We start from the raw sequence: 20,632 nt of genomic DNA on the forward strand, positions 1-20,632 counted from the left end.
TTGTCACAGTGTAAATTTTATATAAATCAAGGAGCTGTATATCACTGGCCTTTCAGAAAATAAACTACAATTATAAATGAAAACTGTATATTGATTCTTTGAAGTCAAAGATTCTTCATCAACTCTTCATTCTTTTTTTTTACGTTTAAACAAAATCTAAGTATGTTTTTCAGATACAAGTTTGCTCTTTCAACATTTGTCCTGATATATTTATTATGTCAATACACAAATTCAGTACCTTTCTTTTTAGTTTAAAAATATGCAGTAATATTTGTGTGATTTTAAAAATTCATTAATTAACACATGAAACATGCAATCACTAAGAAGTAAAATTCATGTGATTATAAACAAAAGCCTAAATTCTTATATTCAAGAACTGTTGGAAACTGATCCTAATACAGATTTTTCTTAAGCCAAAGAATGTGACCTTTATTCTCCCCATTGTAATAAGACTGTGGAACAGTCACAAGCCAGGTCCAGGGGGTTCTTATCCACTTGTGCAGAGAAAGAGGGCTGTCCCAGAGAAGAGCAGAGACTTGGAAGCACAATGCGGCTCAGAATGCCCCTCCACCACACAGTGCCTTTAAGACCATCCGCAGTTTGTGAGCAGTGGGAGATGTGGGCACTCTCCTCAGGTGTACCTTAGTTTCTTCACGGCTCTCTTCCTTCTCTACTATTGAGTCCCTCTTTCCTTCTCTACTGTCCTCTCCCCTGGGGTTGATTACATCCTTGCTATTGGAGCCTGCAGATCTCACTGTCTTGGATTAAGTACGACTCTGGCATTGTGACTTCCTTTCAGTGGTTATAGCTGTTTTACTTTTTTTCAGTCAACAGGACACAATAAATAGATTTGATCTACATCACATGTGAATAAGGACGTCATGTCAAATCAGCCACAAAGGTTCATCCAAAGTAGAGGGCAGTCCTAGGATAAGTGACATTTGTTAAATAAGAAATTAGTCATTTCTTTCTTTATGTGTCTCTAAAGGTTGCATATGTAAGCCAACATTAATGTGTAGCTAACTACATGTCCTCTTAAGTTCCATTGACTTGGAAAAGCACATATCAGAAGGCATCTCCAAGTTGCCCTTGGATCAAGGTGAGTGTGTCATATGTACAATCAATAATGATATTTCATAGCAACTGAAAGCTCTCAAAGCACTTTATACTTTGTTTTATACTGTTAAAGAGATATGTAAAGTATATTATTCTCTCTACTTAATACTGAGGAAACTAAACCTCAGAACAGTTAAGTTGCCCAAGGTCATAAAACCCGGTAGGGTACCAGAGCTGGCACCAGAATCTAGACTTGAATTACAAATCCTTGATTATTTCCCACACTCCTCCAGTTGCTTTTCTCATAATTTACATCAAGCATTGCTTTCATCCATATTTTTATGCTACCCACACTTTTCATTGTGTGCTTTCTATTTTTCCTATGGTTCTTTCCCTCACTTGTGAACAATAAGTCCTACCTGGGTAAAAGTTTTAATTTTACCCTTCTTTGGTTCATAAATGTGTTATGCTACTTGTATCATTTTTAATTCAACATATTTGAAAGACAAAGTATTTAGAGAAATCCTAACATTTCCAAATGTCCCATCATTTTATCACGTGACATTTATCTGAAAATTAATATATTTATACATTAAGCACAATAATTTTACACATTCTTTTCTATATGTACACTGTTAAAAAATGCGTAAGCATGTACTTATACCTTCAAGTGGTAGTTTGATGTGCCATGTGGGAAGTTGGAAATGTAAACAGTAGCTGCAAAGTCTTTTACCCTTCATAGGAAATAGAAGACATAAAGAAATTTACCTATTTATAGGGACCACAAGTTGGCAAACTGTGGCCTTTGGGCCAAATTCTGCTTGCCAACTGTCTTTGTAAATAAAGGTTTACTGCAACACAGCCATGCTCATCTATTTACAGTTGGGTAACTGTAACAGAAACTGTCGTATGGCCTATCAAGACTATAACATTGTGTTTGCTAAAACCTGGTCTATATAAATAAAAAGAAAATTAAGACCAGGAATCTTATCTTTGTTACCTCATTTAATTCCCTAAACAATCCTGTGAGGTGTATGACAGCTGAGTCCATATTACCATAACACATGTAATTACTAAAACTCTAATACTATCATACCCTATTCTGGGGAAAAAGAAAGTATGAGTAAGAATCAAGGACAGTTTTTTCTCAAGGGACCTACCTAGGCTGAGATCTTGTGAGAGATGACTGTTAAAGGAAGAATTCCCCCCGCCAAGGGAGAAGTGGATGGGGGGGCCAGGGGAGGGCAGACAGACTCCCCTAAGTGCCCGATGGGGATCCACCTGGCATGCCCACCAGGGGGCGATGCTAGGCCCATCTGGGGTGTTGTTCTGCTGCAGCCAGTCATTCTAGTGCCTGAGGGGGAAGCCATGAAGCCATCCTCAGCGCCTGGGCCAACTTTGCTCCCATGGAGCCTCAGCTGTGGGAGGCAAAGAGAGAGAGGGAGAGAAAGGAGAGGGGGAAGGGTGGAGAAACAGATGGGTGCTTCCCGTGTGTGCCCTGACTGAAAATCGAACTCAGGACTTCCACACACCAGGCCAACGCTCTACAGCTGAGCCAACCAAAGAATTTTTTTTAACTGAGAAACGGGGAGGCAGAGACAGACTCCTGCTACCCCAACTAGGATCCACCTGGCAAACCCTTACCAGGTGATACTCTGTCCAGCTGGGCCGCAGCTCCGTAGCTCAGCAACCAAGCTATTTTAGCACCTGAGACGGAGGCCATGAGCCATCATCCTTAGCGCCTGTGGTCGACTTTGCTGGAAGCATTCCAGCCATGGCTGCAGGAGGAGAGAAGAGAGAGAGAGAGAGGAAGAGAGAGAGAGAGAAAGAGATGGAGAGAGGGGAGGGGGGGAGAAATAGATGGTTGCTTCTTCTGTGTGCCCTGGCCAGAATTGAACCTGGGACTTCCACATGCTAGGCTAACACTCTACTGCTGAGCCAATCGGCCAGGGCCTAAGGAAGAATCTTAATCTTTATATTTTCATAACCTAATCATTTAGCACTTTTGAAGGCCTATACTAACTTTTGAAAGTTAAGTTTAAAAAGAGGAGATATATAATATATATATATATTTTGTGTGTGTGTGTGTGTGTGTGTGTGTGTGTGTGTGTGTGTGTGACAGAGACAGAGAGAGACAGAGAGAGGGACACACAGACAGGAAGGGAGAGAAATGAGAAGTATCAATTCTTTGTTGTGGCACCTTAGTTGTTCATCAATTGCTTTCTCATACGTGCCTTTACCAGGGGGTTACAAGCAGACTAAGTGACCCCTTGCTCAAGCCAGCGACCTTGGGTTCAAGCTGGTGAGCCTTGCTCAAACCACAGGAACCCGTGCTCAAGCTGGCGACCTCAGGGCCTTGAACCTGGGTCCTCCACATCCCAGTCTGATGCTCTATCCACTGCACCACCATCTGGCCAGGCAAGAGGACGTATTTCTTAATTTCTGATGAGACTGATCCAGGAAGTAGCCGAGTCCTACAAATTTTTGGCTACATCAGAATACTGGGTAAATTGGTTTATCCTTTAATCCCCAAACAAGACACAAAAGAATCCAATCAACATTCTTAAAATTAAAAAAAAAGTTATCAAGGAGTTTTAAAAATTAAATACTTAATGCATCCCCTAATATTTTAAATTTGTTATCACAGTACATTACATAAAGAGTATGATTTAATATTCGATTGAATATTATTAATATATGGTTAAATATTTTTCTAAGCCCCAATATGGATGTCACTAGTTCTTCTCCAGTTTACCCCAGTATGTGTTCCAAAGAAACCAAGATTTTTATCATAAGAGTACATCAGGAAAATAAGAATTCTTGAAATCGCTGTTTTGTAACTTCCAATTATCTATGCAATATTTATATCAAAACTTGAATGAATACTTTGATGGGACTAAAAAGATTTGATGGGAAATCTACAATGGATGCATCAGGTAGACAACATCTAAATGCCTTGATAACCCACTAAACATCCTCTTATCAAAAACTAAATAAATAAATAAAAATAAAATAGTACCAACAGACCACTGGATACGAAGTGGATCCTGATGTGGTACAAAAGGAAACACAGAGCAACAATCATGAATCCAAATGTTTTTCATTTCCCAATTCCATTTTTCTAATACATACATTCATTTCTATCTAGTTATCAAAGATTTTTAAAAAGTTAAATTTGCTTTTAGTCAGAGTTCAACCTATGAAATGCTATAGCAATATCAACAGTTCTGTTTAACTTACTGATAAATAATTGGGTAAATTATTTTCTATCTTCGATAACAGATTTTCAACCTTTTTCATCTCATGGCACACATAAACTAATTACTAAAATTCTGTAGCATGGCAAAAAATATAAGATTTTTTTTCTGATCTGACAAAAACAAAACAGAATTTTGATTCATTCACATGGGAAGGCTATTGTTGTTTTGGGTGCTGTCATTTTCTTTTATGACAATCTAAGGAAAAATAAGTCAGTGTCCCTGGCTAAAAAGTCAGGTATTGTATGTTTGTTTAAAATTTAGAAAATTTATTTATTGGTTTAGAAAGGAAGGGAGAGAGAGAGAGAAACACAGATTTGTTGTTCCACTTTTTTATACACTCATTGGTTGATTTTTTGTTTTTATTGACTGATTTTAGAGAGATAGAAAGGAAGAAAAAGTGAGAGAGAAAAGTATTCATTTTTGGTCCATTTAGTTGTGCATTCATCATTTGCTTCCTGTATGTGCCCTGACTCGGTGGTATTTCCAACGATGCGCCACCCTACTGAGCTAACTGGCCAGCGCCCGGTTAATTCCTATATGTGCCTGACGAGGGATGGAACCTGCAACCTTGACGTATCTGGACAATGCTCTAACCAACTGAGCTACCTGGCCAGGGTAGCACATTTTAAAAATTCTAGTGGCACAATGGTTGAAAATCATTGCCCTAAAAGATGATTCTTTGCTGTGGCTAAAAGAAAAACAATTTTGTCATAATTTTTAAAACACAGATGGAAAAATATAGCTCTCTTTGAAAAAGTCACTCAAGGAAGCATGATCTGGGAAGGACGGCTAGTTTAATAGGGGAAGCTACTTATATTTTTACTCCCTTGTTTGTTTTCAAAGATAAACCTGACCAGCACACAGGGAGTTCCTGTATTTTAACAGAGCATTTTAAATCATCTCCCATAATACATTCAGTTCAGGTAAACTGAGTCATGAGTAACAAAATCTGTTTCCATCAGAAGCCCTTTACCCTGTTTAAGAGACCTGTACATTAACAGGTAGCCCAGCCTAATGTTAACCAGCTACAGCTGGTTCAATCCTATAAAAAGAACTAAAGAAAACACAAATACTAACTCTCCATTCCACTTAGGCTAGTAAATCAAAGCCGCACAAGACAGCCCTTTCCAAACACTCTGTGAATGAACTGGAGAGGGGAGGAAGGCTGGTTCTCTGAAGTTGTTTACTGAACAGCGTGTGCAGGGACTCGCTGAGCACTGAGGTGGGGGAAGGGTAGTAATCACAGGATCTATTAGTATACAAAGCCAATTTTCCAGCCCATTTTGGATTTAGTTCTCTAACAGAAAATTTTCAAAAGCAAAGCTAGAATACTTTCAGCAATTTCTTAAGTGCACACACACGCATGTACACACACACACACACACACACACACACACTTAAGTTTCTGTTATGAAAATGTATCATTATATCTCAGATAAATTTATACATTCAGATATTCTAAATCCTTAAATGTAAATAATTTAAATCACTTACATTCTAAGATAAGCAATCTTCTGATTAAAAAAATGATCACTATTTGAATTCTGTACACAGTAATAAAAAAAAAAATCCAGACTTTTAATTAGTGCTAGAAGGTACCATAGTAACTTTCTCCCATCATTTCATCTCATAGATGAATGGTCTAAAGCTCAGAAAATCCTTAGCCTACCATCTCAGACTACACTTCTTGGGGGCATAAAGAACATGACCAAGACTAAAATGGACAGAGTGCCTGGGTTATTTCATAATATCATTTTTTAAAATTTTTTATTAATTTTAATTTATTGTGTTGACATGGATTCAAGTGTTCCACTTAATATAACTTCCTCACCCCCACCCCCTTGTCCCCCACTGTGCCCCCTTTGCTCCCTCCCAACTTCCTCCCCCTTCCCTCTGGGACTTGCTGTCCTGTTATCTGTATCTATGTGTTATGTATATATAATTTCACTAATCCCTTCACCTTCTCTGATCCCATCCCCTCATCCCCCTTCCCTTTGACAGCTAGCTGTTTCTCTGGTCCCTGTGACCCCGCCTCTGCCTCTATTCTGTTCCTCAATTCACTTTGTTCATTAGATTCCACATTTAAGTGACATCATATGATATTTGTCTTTATCTGCCTGGCTTAGTTCACTTAGCATAATAATCTCCAGGTCCATCCATAACATCGCAAAAGGTAAGATTTCCTTCTTTTACATGGCCATGTAGTATTCCATTTTGTATCTATCTGTACCATAGCTTTTTATTCCGCTTGTCCACTGACGGACACTTGGGCTGTTCCCAGATCGTGGCTATTTTAAACAATGCTGCAATAAACGTGGGCATGCATATCTTCTTTTGAATCAGTGATTTGGTATTCTTAGGATATATTCCTAAAAGTGGGATAGCTGGGTCAAACAGCACTTCCATTTTTAATTTTTTGAGAAAACTCCATACTATTTTCCACAGTGACCGCACAAATCTGCATTCCCACCAGCATTGCAGAGGGGGTTCCCCTTTCTCCACACCCTCGCCAGCACTTATTGTGTGTTGATTTGTTAATAACTCAGCCTTTTAATGTATGAGGTTACTTGCAGCATCAACTGAAAATTTAGGGACTTGCTCTGGCATTTTTTCATTTTACTGAATGTGTTGAAGTGTTAGGAACTATTCTGCTGTATGAAAGAGGTTTTGCCTTGGATATGCTGTGCTGACACTGTGCCTGAGACAATGACCTATAGTACAGGTGGTAATTCATATGTCATTACCACCACTCCCCAGGACTCCAGTCTGGTACTTCCATTTGCCTATGCAAGAAACAATCCACCAGGGTATCCTGTCATCACCTTTGTTTCCACATTCAGCGGGGGCACAACATTCAAATTAATGTTCGATACCACACCACAGATCCAAGACGCTCAGAGAACACCAAACAGGATAAATAAAAAACAAAACAAAACAAAAAAAGCCCCACAAACCAAACCCTACACCTAGTCATATCATTTTCAAAGTACAAAAAAAGAAAGATAAAAAGTACTGAAAGAATCCAGAGGGAAAAAACACCTCACCTATGAAAGAACAGCTAAGAGTTACATTTGACTTCTTGTCAGAAACCACGTAAACAGGAAGACAGTGGAATGAAATATTTAAAGTGTTGAGAAAAAACCTCCATCAAGCTAGTAGTTTGTACTTGGTGAAATTAACCTTCAGAAGTGGAGGAGAAATAAAGAGTTTCTCAGAGAAAGAAAATTTGGGGAATTTGTTGTCAGTAGAACTGCTTTGCAAGAAATGGTAAAAGAAGTTCTTTAGAGAGAAGGAAAATAGCATAGGTCAGAAATTCAGAACAATATAAAGAAACGAAGAGCTAGGGAGTGAAGGCAAAATAAAAACTTTGATTTTAGTTCTTAATTCATCTAACAGATAAGTTGTTCAAAATAAAACAGCAACAATATATTAGATTGTCTCCTTATGTATGTATCTTACACATATGTGTGTAATTATGTGCCTATGTATGCTTATATATAAGCAAAATAAATAACACTAGTGATACAACTAATGGGAAAGATGAATTAGAATTATTTTGTTAATGTACAGTATTCGTACTACGCATGGAGTTGTCACTGTTATCTGAAAGTGAACTTGAGTTAGTTATAAATGTATACTATAAATTCTAGGGCAATCAATATAAAAAGTTTTAAAAAGTCCTGCTGATATGTTAAGGAAAGAGAGAAAATTGAATCATATAAAATGCTCAATTAAAATCACAAAAGCAGCCTGACCTGTGGTGGTGCAGTGGATAAAGCGTCGACCTGGAAATGCTGAGGTCGCCGGTTCGAAACCCTGGGCTTGCCTGGTCAAGGCACATATGAGAGTTGATGCTTCCAGCTCCTCCCCCCCTTCTCTCTCTCTGTCTTTCCTCTCTGTCTCTCCCTCTCCTCTCTAAAATGAATTTAAAAAAAATCACAAAAGTGACCATCTGCTTCTCTTCCTATCCCACTGCCCCTTCTCTTCCTCATCCCCTCCCACAGCCAATAGCTCAATTGGTTTGAATGTTGGCCAGGTACTGAGGATGGCTCAGGTGGTCCAAGTGTATCAGTCTCAGGCACTAAAAATGGCTCAGTTGATTTGAACATCAGCCCAAGATGGGGGTTGCCGGGTGGATCCTGGTCAGGGTGCCTGTGGGAATCTGTCTCACTATCTCCCCTTTCACTTAAAAATAAAAAGTAACAAAGAACAAGGGCGACAGTAGAAAACAGTAATGAATGTGGTAGATAACCTAATTGCTAATCACTTTTAATGTCAATGGTCTAAATGTACCAATTAAAAGACAGATTGTCAGAGTGATCAAAAAATATGACCATACTATATGTTGTTTATAAGAAATTCACTTTAAATATAAAGGCACATATAGATTAAAAGGATGGAGAAAAATATGGATAGTTCCCACTTGTTTCAGTTTCCATGGTTTTAGTTAGCCCTGGTCAACCTCGCTCGGTCCAGAAATATTGAACAGAAAATTTTGAAATAGTTCATAAGTTTAAATTGTGCGTGATTCTGAGTAGTGTGATAATCTTGCTTCAGCCTGCTCCAGCCAGGCCAGGACTGGAATCATCTCTTTGTTCAGGGTATTCTACCTACATGGGCTACTCTCCTGTGAACCACTTAGTAGCTGTCATAACTATGAGATTGTTTGTCACAGTATCAGTGTACTGAGTTCAGGTAACCCTTATTTTACTTTGTAATAGCCTCAAGAGCAAGAATAGTGATGCTGGCCAAAGAGAAGCTGTAAAGTGTTTCCCTTAAGTGAAAAGGCGAAGGTTCTCAATTAAATAAGAAAATAATTATATGCTGAGATTGCTAAAATCTACAGTAAGAATTCATTTTCTAGCCGTGAAATTGTAAAGAAGAAAAAAGAAATTTGCATTAGTTTTGTTGTTTCTACTCAACCTGAAAAAGTTACAGCCACAATGCATGATTAGTTATGATGAAAAAGGCATTAAATTTGTAGTGGAAGACATGGATAGGAAACATATATGTATGATCCGGCACTGTCTTCAGGTTTAGGCATCTACTGGGAGGTCTTAGAATGTATCTTTTACTGATAAATGGGTACCACTGTGCCATGCTAACCTAATAATATAGTTATGGTAATATAATAACAGAATATCACAAAATGCCGTGCTAACAGTAATCAAAAGAAAGCAGAAGCTATTTTAATTACCGATAGCAGATTTCAAAGCTAAGAGAAGTTACCAGGAATAAAGAAGGACATTACATAATGATAATTCTCCAAGAAGACATAATTATTCTTACTGTGTGTGTCTAACATAGCATCAAACTACATGAGACAACAACAGGTAGAACTGCAAGGAGACATGGATAAATCCACTATCAGAGCTGGAGATCCAACACCCATTTTATCAGAAATGAAGAGATCCAGCAGGCAGAAAATCAGCAAGAACATAGTTGAACTTAACTACTCTATCAATCAAATAAATATACCTGATATCTATAGACTGCTTCATCCAACAAGGATTGATTACACATTTTTCTAAAGCTTACATGGAATATTCACTAAGATAGACCTCAGTCTGGGCCATAAAACACATCTTAACAAATTTAAAAGAATAGAAGCTATACTATGTTTGCTCTCAGTGGAATCAAACTAGAATTTAATAACAGAAAGATAACTAGAAAATTCCAAAATAAAAAGAGATTAGAGAATTAACACTGAAAGAATACATGGTTCATAGAAGAAATCTCAAGAGAAATAAAATTTAAAAAAAATTAAACTAAAGTGGAAACACAACTTACCAAAAGGTGTGGTCTGCAGCAAAAACAGTGCTTAAAAGGAAATTTATACTATTGAATGCATATATTATAGAAGAATAACCTAAAATTGGTAAATGTTGCACCTTTAGAAACTAGAAAAAGATCAAACTAAATCCAGAGTAAAAAAAGAAATAATAAGGATTAGAGCAAAAATCAAAATTTAAAACAGAAAATAAACTGAATGTTAACTGTAATTAAAAAATAGTAAAAATGAAATCAAAAGAGAAAAATCAATGAAACCAAAAAATTGGTACTTTGAAAAGATCAATAAAATCTATGAGCCTCGAGCCAGGCGAAACCCCCCACCAAAAAAAAAAGGGGGGGGGAGAAAATACAAATTATTGATAAATAAATGGCCTGGTCCTGGCCAGTTGGCTCAGTGTACAGCATTGGTCTGGCGTGTGAATGTCCCAGGTTTAATTTCTGGTCCGGGCACACAGGACAAGTGACCGTCTGTTTCTCTACCCTTCCCCATCCCTCTTCTCTCTCTCTGCCCCTCGTATAGCCGTGGCTCAATTGGTTTGAGCAAAACGGCCTGGGTGCTAAAAATAGATCGGTTGCGAGCATGGCCCCAGATGGGCAGAGCATCAGCCCCAGACAAGGGTTGCTGGGTGGATCCCGGTCTGGGTGCATGTGGGAATCTGTCTATCGCTCCTCCTCTCACTTGAAAACGAAAAAACAAACAAACAAATAAACAAGACAACTTAAAAATTGTCTTGATTAGGAGGTGAAGTAGTGGATAGAGCGTCAGTGTTCCAACACTGAGGATGCAGGTTCAAAATCCCAAGGTCACCCGCTTCAATGTGGGCTCATCAGGCTTGAGTGAGGTCTCACCAGCACTCAACCTCAGCTTGAGCACGGGGTTGCTGCCTTGACTGTGGGATCACAGCCATGACCTCATGGTTGTTGGCTTGAAGCCCAAGGTTGCTGACTTGGAGCTCTAGGTTGCTGGCTTCAGGAGGGGTTACTGGCTTGGCTGGAACCCTGTGGTCAAGGCACATGTGAGAAAGCAATCAATGAACAAGTAAGGTGTTGCAACTGCGAGTTGACGCTTCTCATCTCTTTCCCTTCCTATCTGTGTCTGTCTCTCGCTAAATATGTATATATCTCAAAAATGAAAAGGGGGCATCACTACAAATCCCATAGAAGTTAAAAGGATATTAAAAGAACACTACTGACAATTCTATTCCTACAAGCTATTAAATAAAGTAAATGAATAATTAATAATCTTCCAAAAGAGATAGGTTCAATGGTAAACTTGATCAAACAATCTCTTTCAGAGGATAAATGAATACTACCTATTTTATTCTATTGCCAGCATTAACCTAATACCAACATCAGACAAAATATTAAAAGAAAAACTACAAACCACTATGTCTGTTCAACATAGACTCAAAAATCCACAATAAAATATTAGCAAAAACCTGTACACGAAAGTCTATAGCAGCTCTTTATTCATAATTAACCAAACCTGGAAGCAGTGGTTCTCAACCTGTGGGTCGCGACCCACAGGTTGAGAACCGCTGACATAGAGGAACTTTAAATGCACATGACTAAGTGAAAGAAGCAAATCTGAAAAGGCTACATATTATATGATTCCAACTATAATTCTGGACAATGCAAAACTATGAAGACAGTAAAAAGATCAGTAGTTGTCAGGGTGGGGCAGAGGACCTGAATAGGCAGAATATAGAGTTTTAAAGCAGTGAAAATGCTCTGTATGGTATCAAAACAATGAATATATGTCATTATACTTTTGTCTAAATTCTTAGAATATACAATATGTACTAAGAATGAACCCTAATGTAAACCATGGACTTTGGTGACTGATGTGTCAGTGTAGGTTCACCCTTGGTAAAATGTACCGTCTGGTGAATGCTGTTGGTAATGGGAGAAACTTATGCATGTGTAGGAAAGAAGGATATGGGAAACCTCTGTGCCTTCCTCAAATGAGCTCTATGCCTTGGCCATGTAGTTTGATTGGTTACAGCAGGGGTCGGGAACCTATGGCTCGCGAGCCAGATGTGGCTCTTCTGATGGCTGTATCTGGCTCGCAGACAAATCTTTAATAAAAAAACTGTTAAAAATATAAAACATTCTCATGTATTATACCGCTCATGTTCTTGGTTGCGTGTAGCTGGAGCCAATCACAGCTGTCCTCCGGGACAACACCAAATTTTTATTGGATAATGAGTAACGTACACAGGTCGTATGGCTCTCACGGAATTCCATTTTAAAATATGTGGCGTTCATGGCTCTCTCAGCCAAAAAGGTTCCCGACCCCTGGGTTACAGCTTTGTCTTGAAGCACAGAGATTGCTGGTTGGATCCCCAGTCAAGGCATGTACAGAAACAGATTGATGTTTCTGTTTGTCTGTATGTCTGCCTCTCTCCCTCTTCCTCTAGCTAAAATCAATCAATAAAAAATAAATAAATAAAAATAAAATCGCTCTAAAAAAGTCTTTAAAAAAGTGGGGAGAAATAATTTTTAGATGACAGAATTAAGATTAAAACAAAGAACTGGATTTTGGACTGAATCTGAAAAAAGATCAAAAGATAAATATAAATACAAGGTGCTTTATTTGGGACAAAAAAAAGCTCCAAAAGCAGAGACAGAGAAGCTCACCAATAACTTTAGAGGTTTTAATTAATGAGAACAACTAGGATATGATGAGAACTAGGTATCATGTATATAACATACATATTCAAAGCTGCCGTGCCTGACCAGTGGTAGAGCAGAGGATAGAGCATCGGACTGGGACATGGAGGACCCAGGTTCGAAACCCCGAGGTCGCCAGCTTGAGCATGGGCTCATCTGGTTTGAACAAGGCTCACCAGCTTGAGCCCAAAGTTGTTGGCTTGAGCAAGGGGTCACTTGGTCTGCTGTAGCCCTCCGGTCAAGGCACATATGAGAAAGCAATCAATGAACAACTAAGGTGCTGCAATGAAGAATTGATGCTTCTCATCTCTCTCCCTTCCTGTCGGTCTGACCCTATCTGTCCCTCTCCCTGTCTCACTCTATGTCTCTATCACAAAAAACAAACAAACAAAAAGCTGCCATGTATTAAAACAGATATGAGTATGCATGACCCCAAGAGGAAGCATCAATTCCAAAGGCTAGAAGACCCAGGATGATTGATTTAGGCTCCAGATAAGAGAGAACTGGGAATGAGAACTGCATATAACATAAATGGGCTGTGGCAGAGCAATACGTCTGCCACCATAGAATTTCAAACTTGCTGCAGCTGAGACTAAACTAACAAATCAATAATTTGCAACTGGTATTTAGGGGCCAATTCAACAATAAGATTCCATGATTCTATAATATTTTTATTAAAAGATGTTGAAACCTAAAAACACGTGTGTGTGTGTGTGTGTGTGTGTGTGAGAGAGAGAGACACACACACACACACACATACACACACACACACACAGAGACAGGAAGGGAGAGAAATGAAAAGCATAAACTAGTAGTTGTGGCACTTCAGTTGTTCACTGATTGCTTTCTCATATGTGCCTTGACCCGGGAGGGGGGGGCTTCACCCAAGCGAGTGACCCCTTGCTCAAGCCAGTGATTTTGGGCTCAAGCCAGTGACCATGGGGTCATGTCTATGAGCCCATGCTCAAGCCAGCAACCTCGAGTTTTCAAACCTGGTTCCTCAGCTTCCCAGGTCAATGCTCTATCCACTGTGCCACCACCTGTCAGGCAGGAAGCAATCTTACTGTCAGTTTTATTTTGCCTTCTCATCATTGTGACTCAGCCCCTGCCACTGCCTTTGCCTTAGAGTACGTAGTCAGTGTACTGGGTCTGGGAAAGCTTTACCAAGATCCTACTGCCTAGCGAACTCAGTATTACCTTCTCCAAACCTAACGCTGGATATGCACCGTAAAATGCAAAGCAAAATTAAACCTATATCTCATCTTTAAGTGCCCCAGATAATTCTATTTAGATTTACCACAGATTTTATGTCAGAGTACAAGACTGATCTATAGTGCATTTGTGGAAACATTAAAACTGATATAATGCATTTCACACACATACATGTCCCAAACAAAACAAAAATAAGATTTCTCTATAATCCAAAATAAATATTCTCTAACTCCACAGCTAAGAGACTTTTTGAGTGCCATTCGCTAAAGAGGATTCATCATTAACACATAAGTGTTTGCTGTCACTCCTTCTGAATAGCATCAGAATGCACCGTTAATATAGAATGGTTATTAATTACGATTTCTGTAACATATCTTCTTATTAAGAGTAACAGAAAAAATTATTGATGAACTGGTATCTATACTTTTAATTTGTTTTGTTGTAAATCACTATTACTGCTCAAGGGCAACTTAAAATAGACAACCTCAAATGGTTATTTATGCCAAGACTCTGACATAAATAAACTCTTCTGTCAACAATGTGCCTATTGCTATTAGAGAAAAGGTAGAGCTGGGAAAAACCTAAATCTGAGTAGAAAAGAAGACATCATTCTCTTAATTCATATGAGCAAAATACTCTGAATCACGTATTTGGCCCTTGTTCATGTATGCATTCCTTTAGTTGCACTGTCCAACAGAGTAGCAACTAGCTACAGGAAGCTGCTTAAAATAAGTTAATTAAAATTAAATAAAAATAAATAAAATTTGGCCCTGATCGAGTAGCTCAGTTGGTTAGAGCATCGTCCTTATATGCCAAGATTGTACGTTCTATCTCTGTCAGAGCATATATAAACATACAAGAATCAGCCAATTAATGCATAAATAATCAGAACAAATCAATGTTTCTCTTTCTCTCTACTTTTCTCTCTCTGAAATCAATAAATAACAAAAACAAAATTTAAAATTTAGTTCTTCAGTCCCATTAGCCATATCTCAAATGCTCAATAAACATATGTAGTCAGTGGCTACCCTCATTGGATCGAACAGATATACAACATTTATATCATTGCAGAAAGCTATATTAGGTAGTGCTGATATAGATAAAACAGTACTCTCTGAAAGGCTAATTTACAGATTTACTAACTGCCATATACTTACTCAGGTTTTTATGAAATGTAAACTTGATAGATAAAGCAGTGAGTGTTTTTTTTAGGTGTGGTAACCACATCTTGGCTTTTCTACAAAAATAGCAGTATTTCTTATATTACTTGCAATTACATGAACCATTAAGGGTAAATCGGCTTTTCTACAAAAATATCAGTATTTCTTATATTACTAGCAATTACACGAACCATTAAGGGTAAGTGCAAGTATTATTTTAGTAGGACTTTTTTTTTTTTTTTTTTTTTTTTTCGAAGCTGGAAACGGGGAGAAACAGTCAGACAGACTCCCGCATGTGCCCGACCGGGATCCACCCGGCACGCCCACCAGGGGCTACCGCTCTGCCCACCAGGGGGCGATGCTCTGCCCCTCCGGGGCGTCGCTCTGCCGCGACCAGAGCCACTCCAGCGCCTGGGGCAGAGGCCAAGGAGCCATCCCCAGCGCCCGGGCCATCTTTGCTCCAATGGAGCCTTGGCTGCGGGAGGGGAAGAGAGAGACAGAGAGGAAGGAGGGGTGGGGTGGAGAAGCAAATGGGTGCTTCTCCTATGTGCCCTGGCCGGGAATCGAACCCGGGTAGTAGGACATTTTATATAAGTAAATAGAATTTTTTGTTATACCGTAGTCCAAAATTTTGATACAAGAAAAAAAAAAAAGACAAAAAACAACCCATGCATATAGTGAATGCAACCAAGAAACTGCTCCTGTAAGAACTTCTCCCTTCTCTAAGTAACTCTAGGCACCCCTACGCCTGTGTCTTGTCACTCACCGAACTCTTGGTGGGTCTGAGCTGGGTGGAGCAGCTGAGCCACCTCCCTGCTGACACCTGCAGTGAAGGGAGTAAACTCTCTGCACCACCACTGGGACTTCAACTCCTGACCACGTGGAGGCTCCTTGGCTTTCTACTGTATCCAGGAGAGAATCCTTCAGGGAAGCTTGAGATGACAAGTGCTGTTTTGCTTCTTCATGCCTGTGGGTCCAGTTTGTCCTCACGGTGGTGAGATTCTTACACAAAACCTGGCCAAGACATACAAGTGAAACAGTTTCAGTCTGGCTCATGATAGAACACTATATACAAATAATGATATTCTAAGGTAATCCTCTGATGTAAATGCAGAATACTAAAGGGAAATAAATATAAAAAACAAATCTATAAATACAAAAAACCCAAGGACCTCTATGTCTGCCAGGTAACTAGTACTACGAAGGAGGACAAGGTAAGCATGAGTAACATGGAAGCAACAAAGAGTGTTTCCTATGAATGGAAACACCGACCTTCTTGGGACTTTAAAAACATGTAGAAAGCCCTGCTATTAAAATAGCTCATGATAATTTTAAAAAATTATCTTTTATGAGGTAATAATCCCAACAGAATAAAAAAAATTGTAACCAAGAATAAATAAATATTCTGTATTACTGATAATAATTTGAATAACCAGAGTATAGAGCTAAATAAGGATGTGCTAACAATCCAGTTTGCTACTCTAATAACCGTGATTCAATATTACTAGTTTAGTGATCAAAGTTATGCATTCTGTAACAAATGAAAAGTAAATCAGCAATCCTGTGCTTTCACCTTTGGCCAAGTTCTCATTACAATTAAAAGGCCCATTTCCCTCCCATTGCAGCACATCAAGAGTTAACACAGAAGCAAGAAGAATAAATAAAAGAAGGGGCTACGGGACTCCACCTCAGCCTCCCATCTCCTCACTCCCACAACACTGAGGCTTGCAGTTCTGATTCTGGCTCAAGGCTAAGCAGACAACCATACTGCAGGGACGTGTGGCCACCTATTACTGACAACAAGAACTCTAGCTCATAAGTACTTGGTAGCTTCAGTTCCTGCAATAACCAAAGAAGCAGAGTCTGACCAGCTCCAGATTTGCTGACCCTAAATAACAAACTGTGTTGGCTTGCACGTCGCCCCTTTAGCAAAGAACTTATAACTCCTTTCAATCCCTCTGTTTGTTTATTCCCCCGCCTTCTCTCTCATTATAAAAACCCCTGCCAACACCAAATAGGAAGATGGGTTTTTGAGGACAGAAGTTCCCCCATCTTCTCAGGTGGCCAGCACATGAATAAACCTCTTTCCTTTTCCACCAGCATCTGCCTCTTGTGAGTTTGGCTTTCATTTTGCGGCAGGCAGTCAAACCTGCGTACAGTAACAGAATGACTAGGGTTTAATAAAAAATAAGCCATATTATTATGTACTTGGTACGTGTAGTCCTTTAGGCTAGGCACTTTACCTGTTTGTGTAGCTTCCCCCAAAATGCTTAATATAATAATATTAAATATTAAAATGAGAAAACAACACTTCTAGAGTACTTTCAACATTCCAGGTATTTTTCTTTACATATTGTGCTTACATAACAAATATATTTCATTTCCCAACAAACCAAAAAAGTAGATTATATCATTATCACCATTTTACAGATAAGAATACTGAGACACAGAGAAATTGAATATCTTGCTCAAGGTCAGGTAGAAGAAAGTGGCTGAGGTAGAACTGAACCAGAACACCTGATTCCAAAGTCCCTATTCTTAACCACTACGCTATACTGCAGCTTTTTCATAACTGTTGATGAAAATATATCTCATGAATTTGAAGCAGTAATATCCTTTGAGCCATATTTTAAATCTGGTACAATTAAATTGATTAGATATCCCTCCTTTTCACATAATTTCCTCCAGACACTCCTTTGACAGTTGAAAGGAGATTTGGCTTGACTGCAATATGCAAAAAAGATAAGTTTGTTGCTTTTCTGTCTTTCTATGTTCCCTTACGCTGTCTGTCAGACTCAGCATTCCATTTAGTGTTGATTCAAGTAACATGTCCAGGTGCATTGGGAGCCAGAGCTTGGGGGGGACCATGATTACACTTGATGCCCACGCAAGTGAAAGATTAGTGGTTCCCTAAATTCATCTCAGCATATGATCAAGGCTCAGGGCCAATAAAATTCCATAAAACAATTTCTAGTTTATAATCTCAAGTCTATGTAGCTCTTTTTAAATCCCATGGTACATAAATATTGTGAAAAAACAAAAATGTAATTTTTAAAATGACAAAAGCGGCCTTAAACAAAAATCATAGGCAATTATGAAAACAGAAAAAAAATATACTCATATTTTAATAAATTAGAATAAAGATTAAAAGTACATAATTAAAAAGATGAAATAATATAAAATCTCACTACTGAACTGAAGCATGATTTTTTTAGGCATAACAATAATAACAAGATGCTCTTGCATATATATTTTCTGAATATGTGAAGGAAGAACAAAGGTAAACATCTTCACTTATAACTCTTTCCAATATTATTACAAAGCATAAAACATCTAAGCCAGTGAGACTTTACCTGACTTTCAGGTGAATTATTTGTTAGACTCCTAAATCGAAACATCTGGGCCAAAGTAATGTTTCTTCTTGGAAGGCATATGTTCCAACAGTGCACTTCTTGTGTTGTTCTTGAATCTTTTTTGGCAACAACTTTCTGACAAAAATAAGTATTCAGAATAACAGGGGAACTTCCATCTGGGATAATAAGTTTTTGCCTGGAAAGAGAAAAAAAACACAACAACTTATTTGCAAAGCTGGATTCCCCCCATGTTCTTGCTACATCAGAAATATAAAGAGCAATGACATGCCTGCAATGAACAGATAAAACCAAGCCAGGTGACTGATGGCTGCCCTCATGTGCTCAGGAGTGGCTGTCAAAGGATTTACTCTTCCGTTTTCAGTGAAAGCTCTGTGTCAGGAGAGGAGCTAATGAAAGAAGGCAATCTAAGTGCCTGGGCTTGAGCTACCTCAGTTTCTCCTACTCTGGTAGATGATGTCCTTAAGATGCCTCAGGGATAAATGTAAGGGGTGAGCAAAGGCTATCAACAGGCTCAAGGAGTTACCCATTAAAATAAATGGTATTTACAAATAAAACCATCTATTCTGACAGCTCTAATGTTTCAAATAACTTGACATCAAATGCCAACAGAATGCTTTCAAATGGACCACAGTCACTGAAATGCCTCATATTTAAGTAGAAAAGAAGATTGGAAATATAACAGACATATTCTCCTGCTTCCTCTGACATCTGGTCTGAGAAGACGTTATCTAACACTCATGCCTCAAAACAGGCAGCGCTGCTTAACATTAAGAAAAATTATGACTTACATTTCTGGGAAGATGGAATAGACATACGTTCTCTCATTTCTCTCTTTAAGTACAACTAAAATGCCTGACATTATATATAAACTAAATATAAGAGGACACTGAAAGGTGGAGAGAAGGTAGACCAGCTAGGACCTAGAGTCCTTGGAACGTGACAAACAACACAGCAGTGAGTTCCTGGAACAAATGAAAAGTAAATCAGCAATCCTGTGCTTTCACCTTTGGCCAAGTTCTCATTACAATTAAAAGGCCCGTTTCCTTCCCATTGCAGCACATCAAGAGTTAACACAGGAGTAAGAAGAATAAATAAAAGAAGGAGCTACAGGACTCCACCTCAGCCTCCCTTCTCCTCACTCCCACTGCCTTTTATAGTCTAGACTTGGAACTGAAGAACCTGAAAATTTGGAAACAGTAATGAGTACAGACAAAAAAAACAAAAAAAACCTCACGCCCTTACAAAAGCTTAGTCTCTTCAGCTAGAGGACTAGGGAAGGGGGGAAAGGGCAGCCTAGTGAGACAGAAAACTTTCAGAAAATAACTGGTCTACTCTAGGCAAACATCGCAGAAGAACAATTACTCACTTTCACACACACCAGCAAAGGGTGAGTGGGGAACCCAGACTTCTACTCTCATCACGTAATAGGAGTCTCTATAGCTCACTTGGGGTGGTGTGAGAGAATATGGGATAGGGTGCTGGGGCTTTCATCCCTGTAGGCTTATAATGAGTCCTACTACATATACACCATGACAGTGGAGAGATTGGGGGGGGGGGCTGGACTTCTGTCCCTGTCCCCTACCTGACATTAGTAATCAAACATCTCTCCTTATCCCTCTGGCAGAGTCAGAATAGGTCTAGCAGAGTATCAGGACTTTCACCACTGCCCAGCATTACTGCGGGCACCTTCTACCCCCCAACTTTCCTCAGGTATTGTCAGTGGAAGACATAACAAAGCACCTTCTCCGCCAGGGAGATGTCAGTGGAAGCCTAGCAGGGAGCTGAACTCAAATCTGCCCAGCAGTAGTAACAAGGTCATTTATGAAAGTCATAAATGGCCATTATAAATAACTAGGAAAGATCAGAAAAGCAGGAAAGAGAAAAATATATATATATAAATATCAGTAGTAGACAGCCATAATGGTGTAATATGTAAAAGCAATTCTGTTGAGCTTCTTGGCCTTTTGTCCCTGAGTAAACCCAGGAGATTTTTGGCAAACTGCATATAGAGTTTGAACTACTTGGCTGGAACTGAGGCTTTTCAGGAAACTGAGAATCCCAAGGGAACTTCTAGATATAGAAAGACAGCAGCAAAATTTGGAGA

At 38.9% G+C, this 20,632-nt stretch overlaps 1 protein-coding gene across 2 annotated transcripts in view; it reads right to left on the reverse strand.

Moving 5' to 3' along the window:
- SPIDR (scaffold protein involved in DNA repair) overlaps window positions 1-20,632 on the reverse strand; it is a 425,527-nt gene that overhangs the window by 143,630 nt on the left and 261,265 nt on the right. For both annotated transcript variants that reach the window (XM_066379095.1, XM_066379093.1), the window contains 2 exons: window positions 18,508-18,703; window positions 15,921-16,168 (listed from right to left, as the gene is read on the reverse strand). In XM_066379095.1, coding sequence (XP_066235192.1) covers window positions 15,921-16,168; window positions 18,508-18,703 — 444 coding nt within the window. The remainder of the gene's footprint in view (window positions 1-15,920; window positions 16,169-18,507; window positions 18,704-20,632) is intronic.

This window comes from Saccopteryx leptura, chromosome 3, assembly GCF_036850995.1.
Source record: "Saccopteryx leptura isolate mSacLep1 chromosome 3, mSacLep1_pri_phased_curated, whole genome shotgun sequence".
Taxonomy (NCBI): Eukaryota; Metazoa; Chordata; class Mammalia; order Chiroptera; family Emballonuridae; genus Saccopteryx; species Saccopteryx leptura.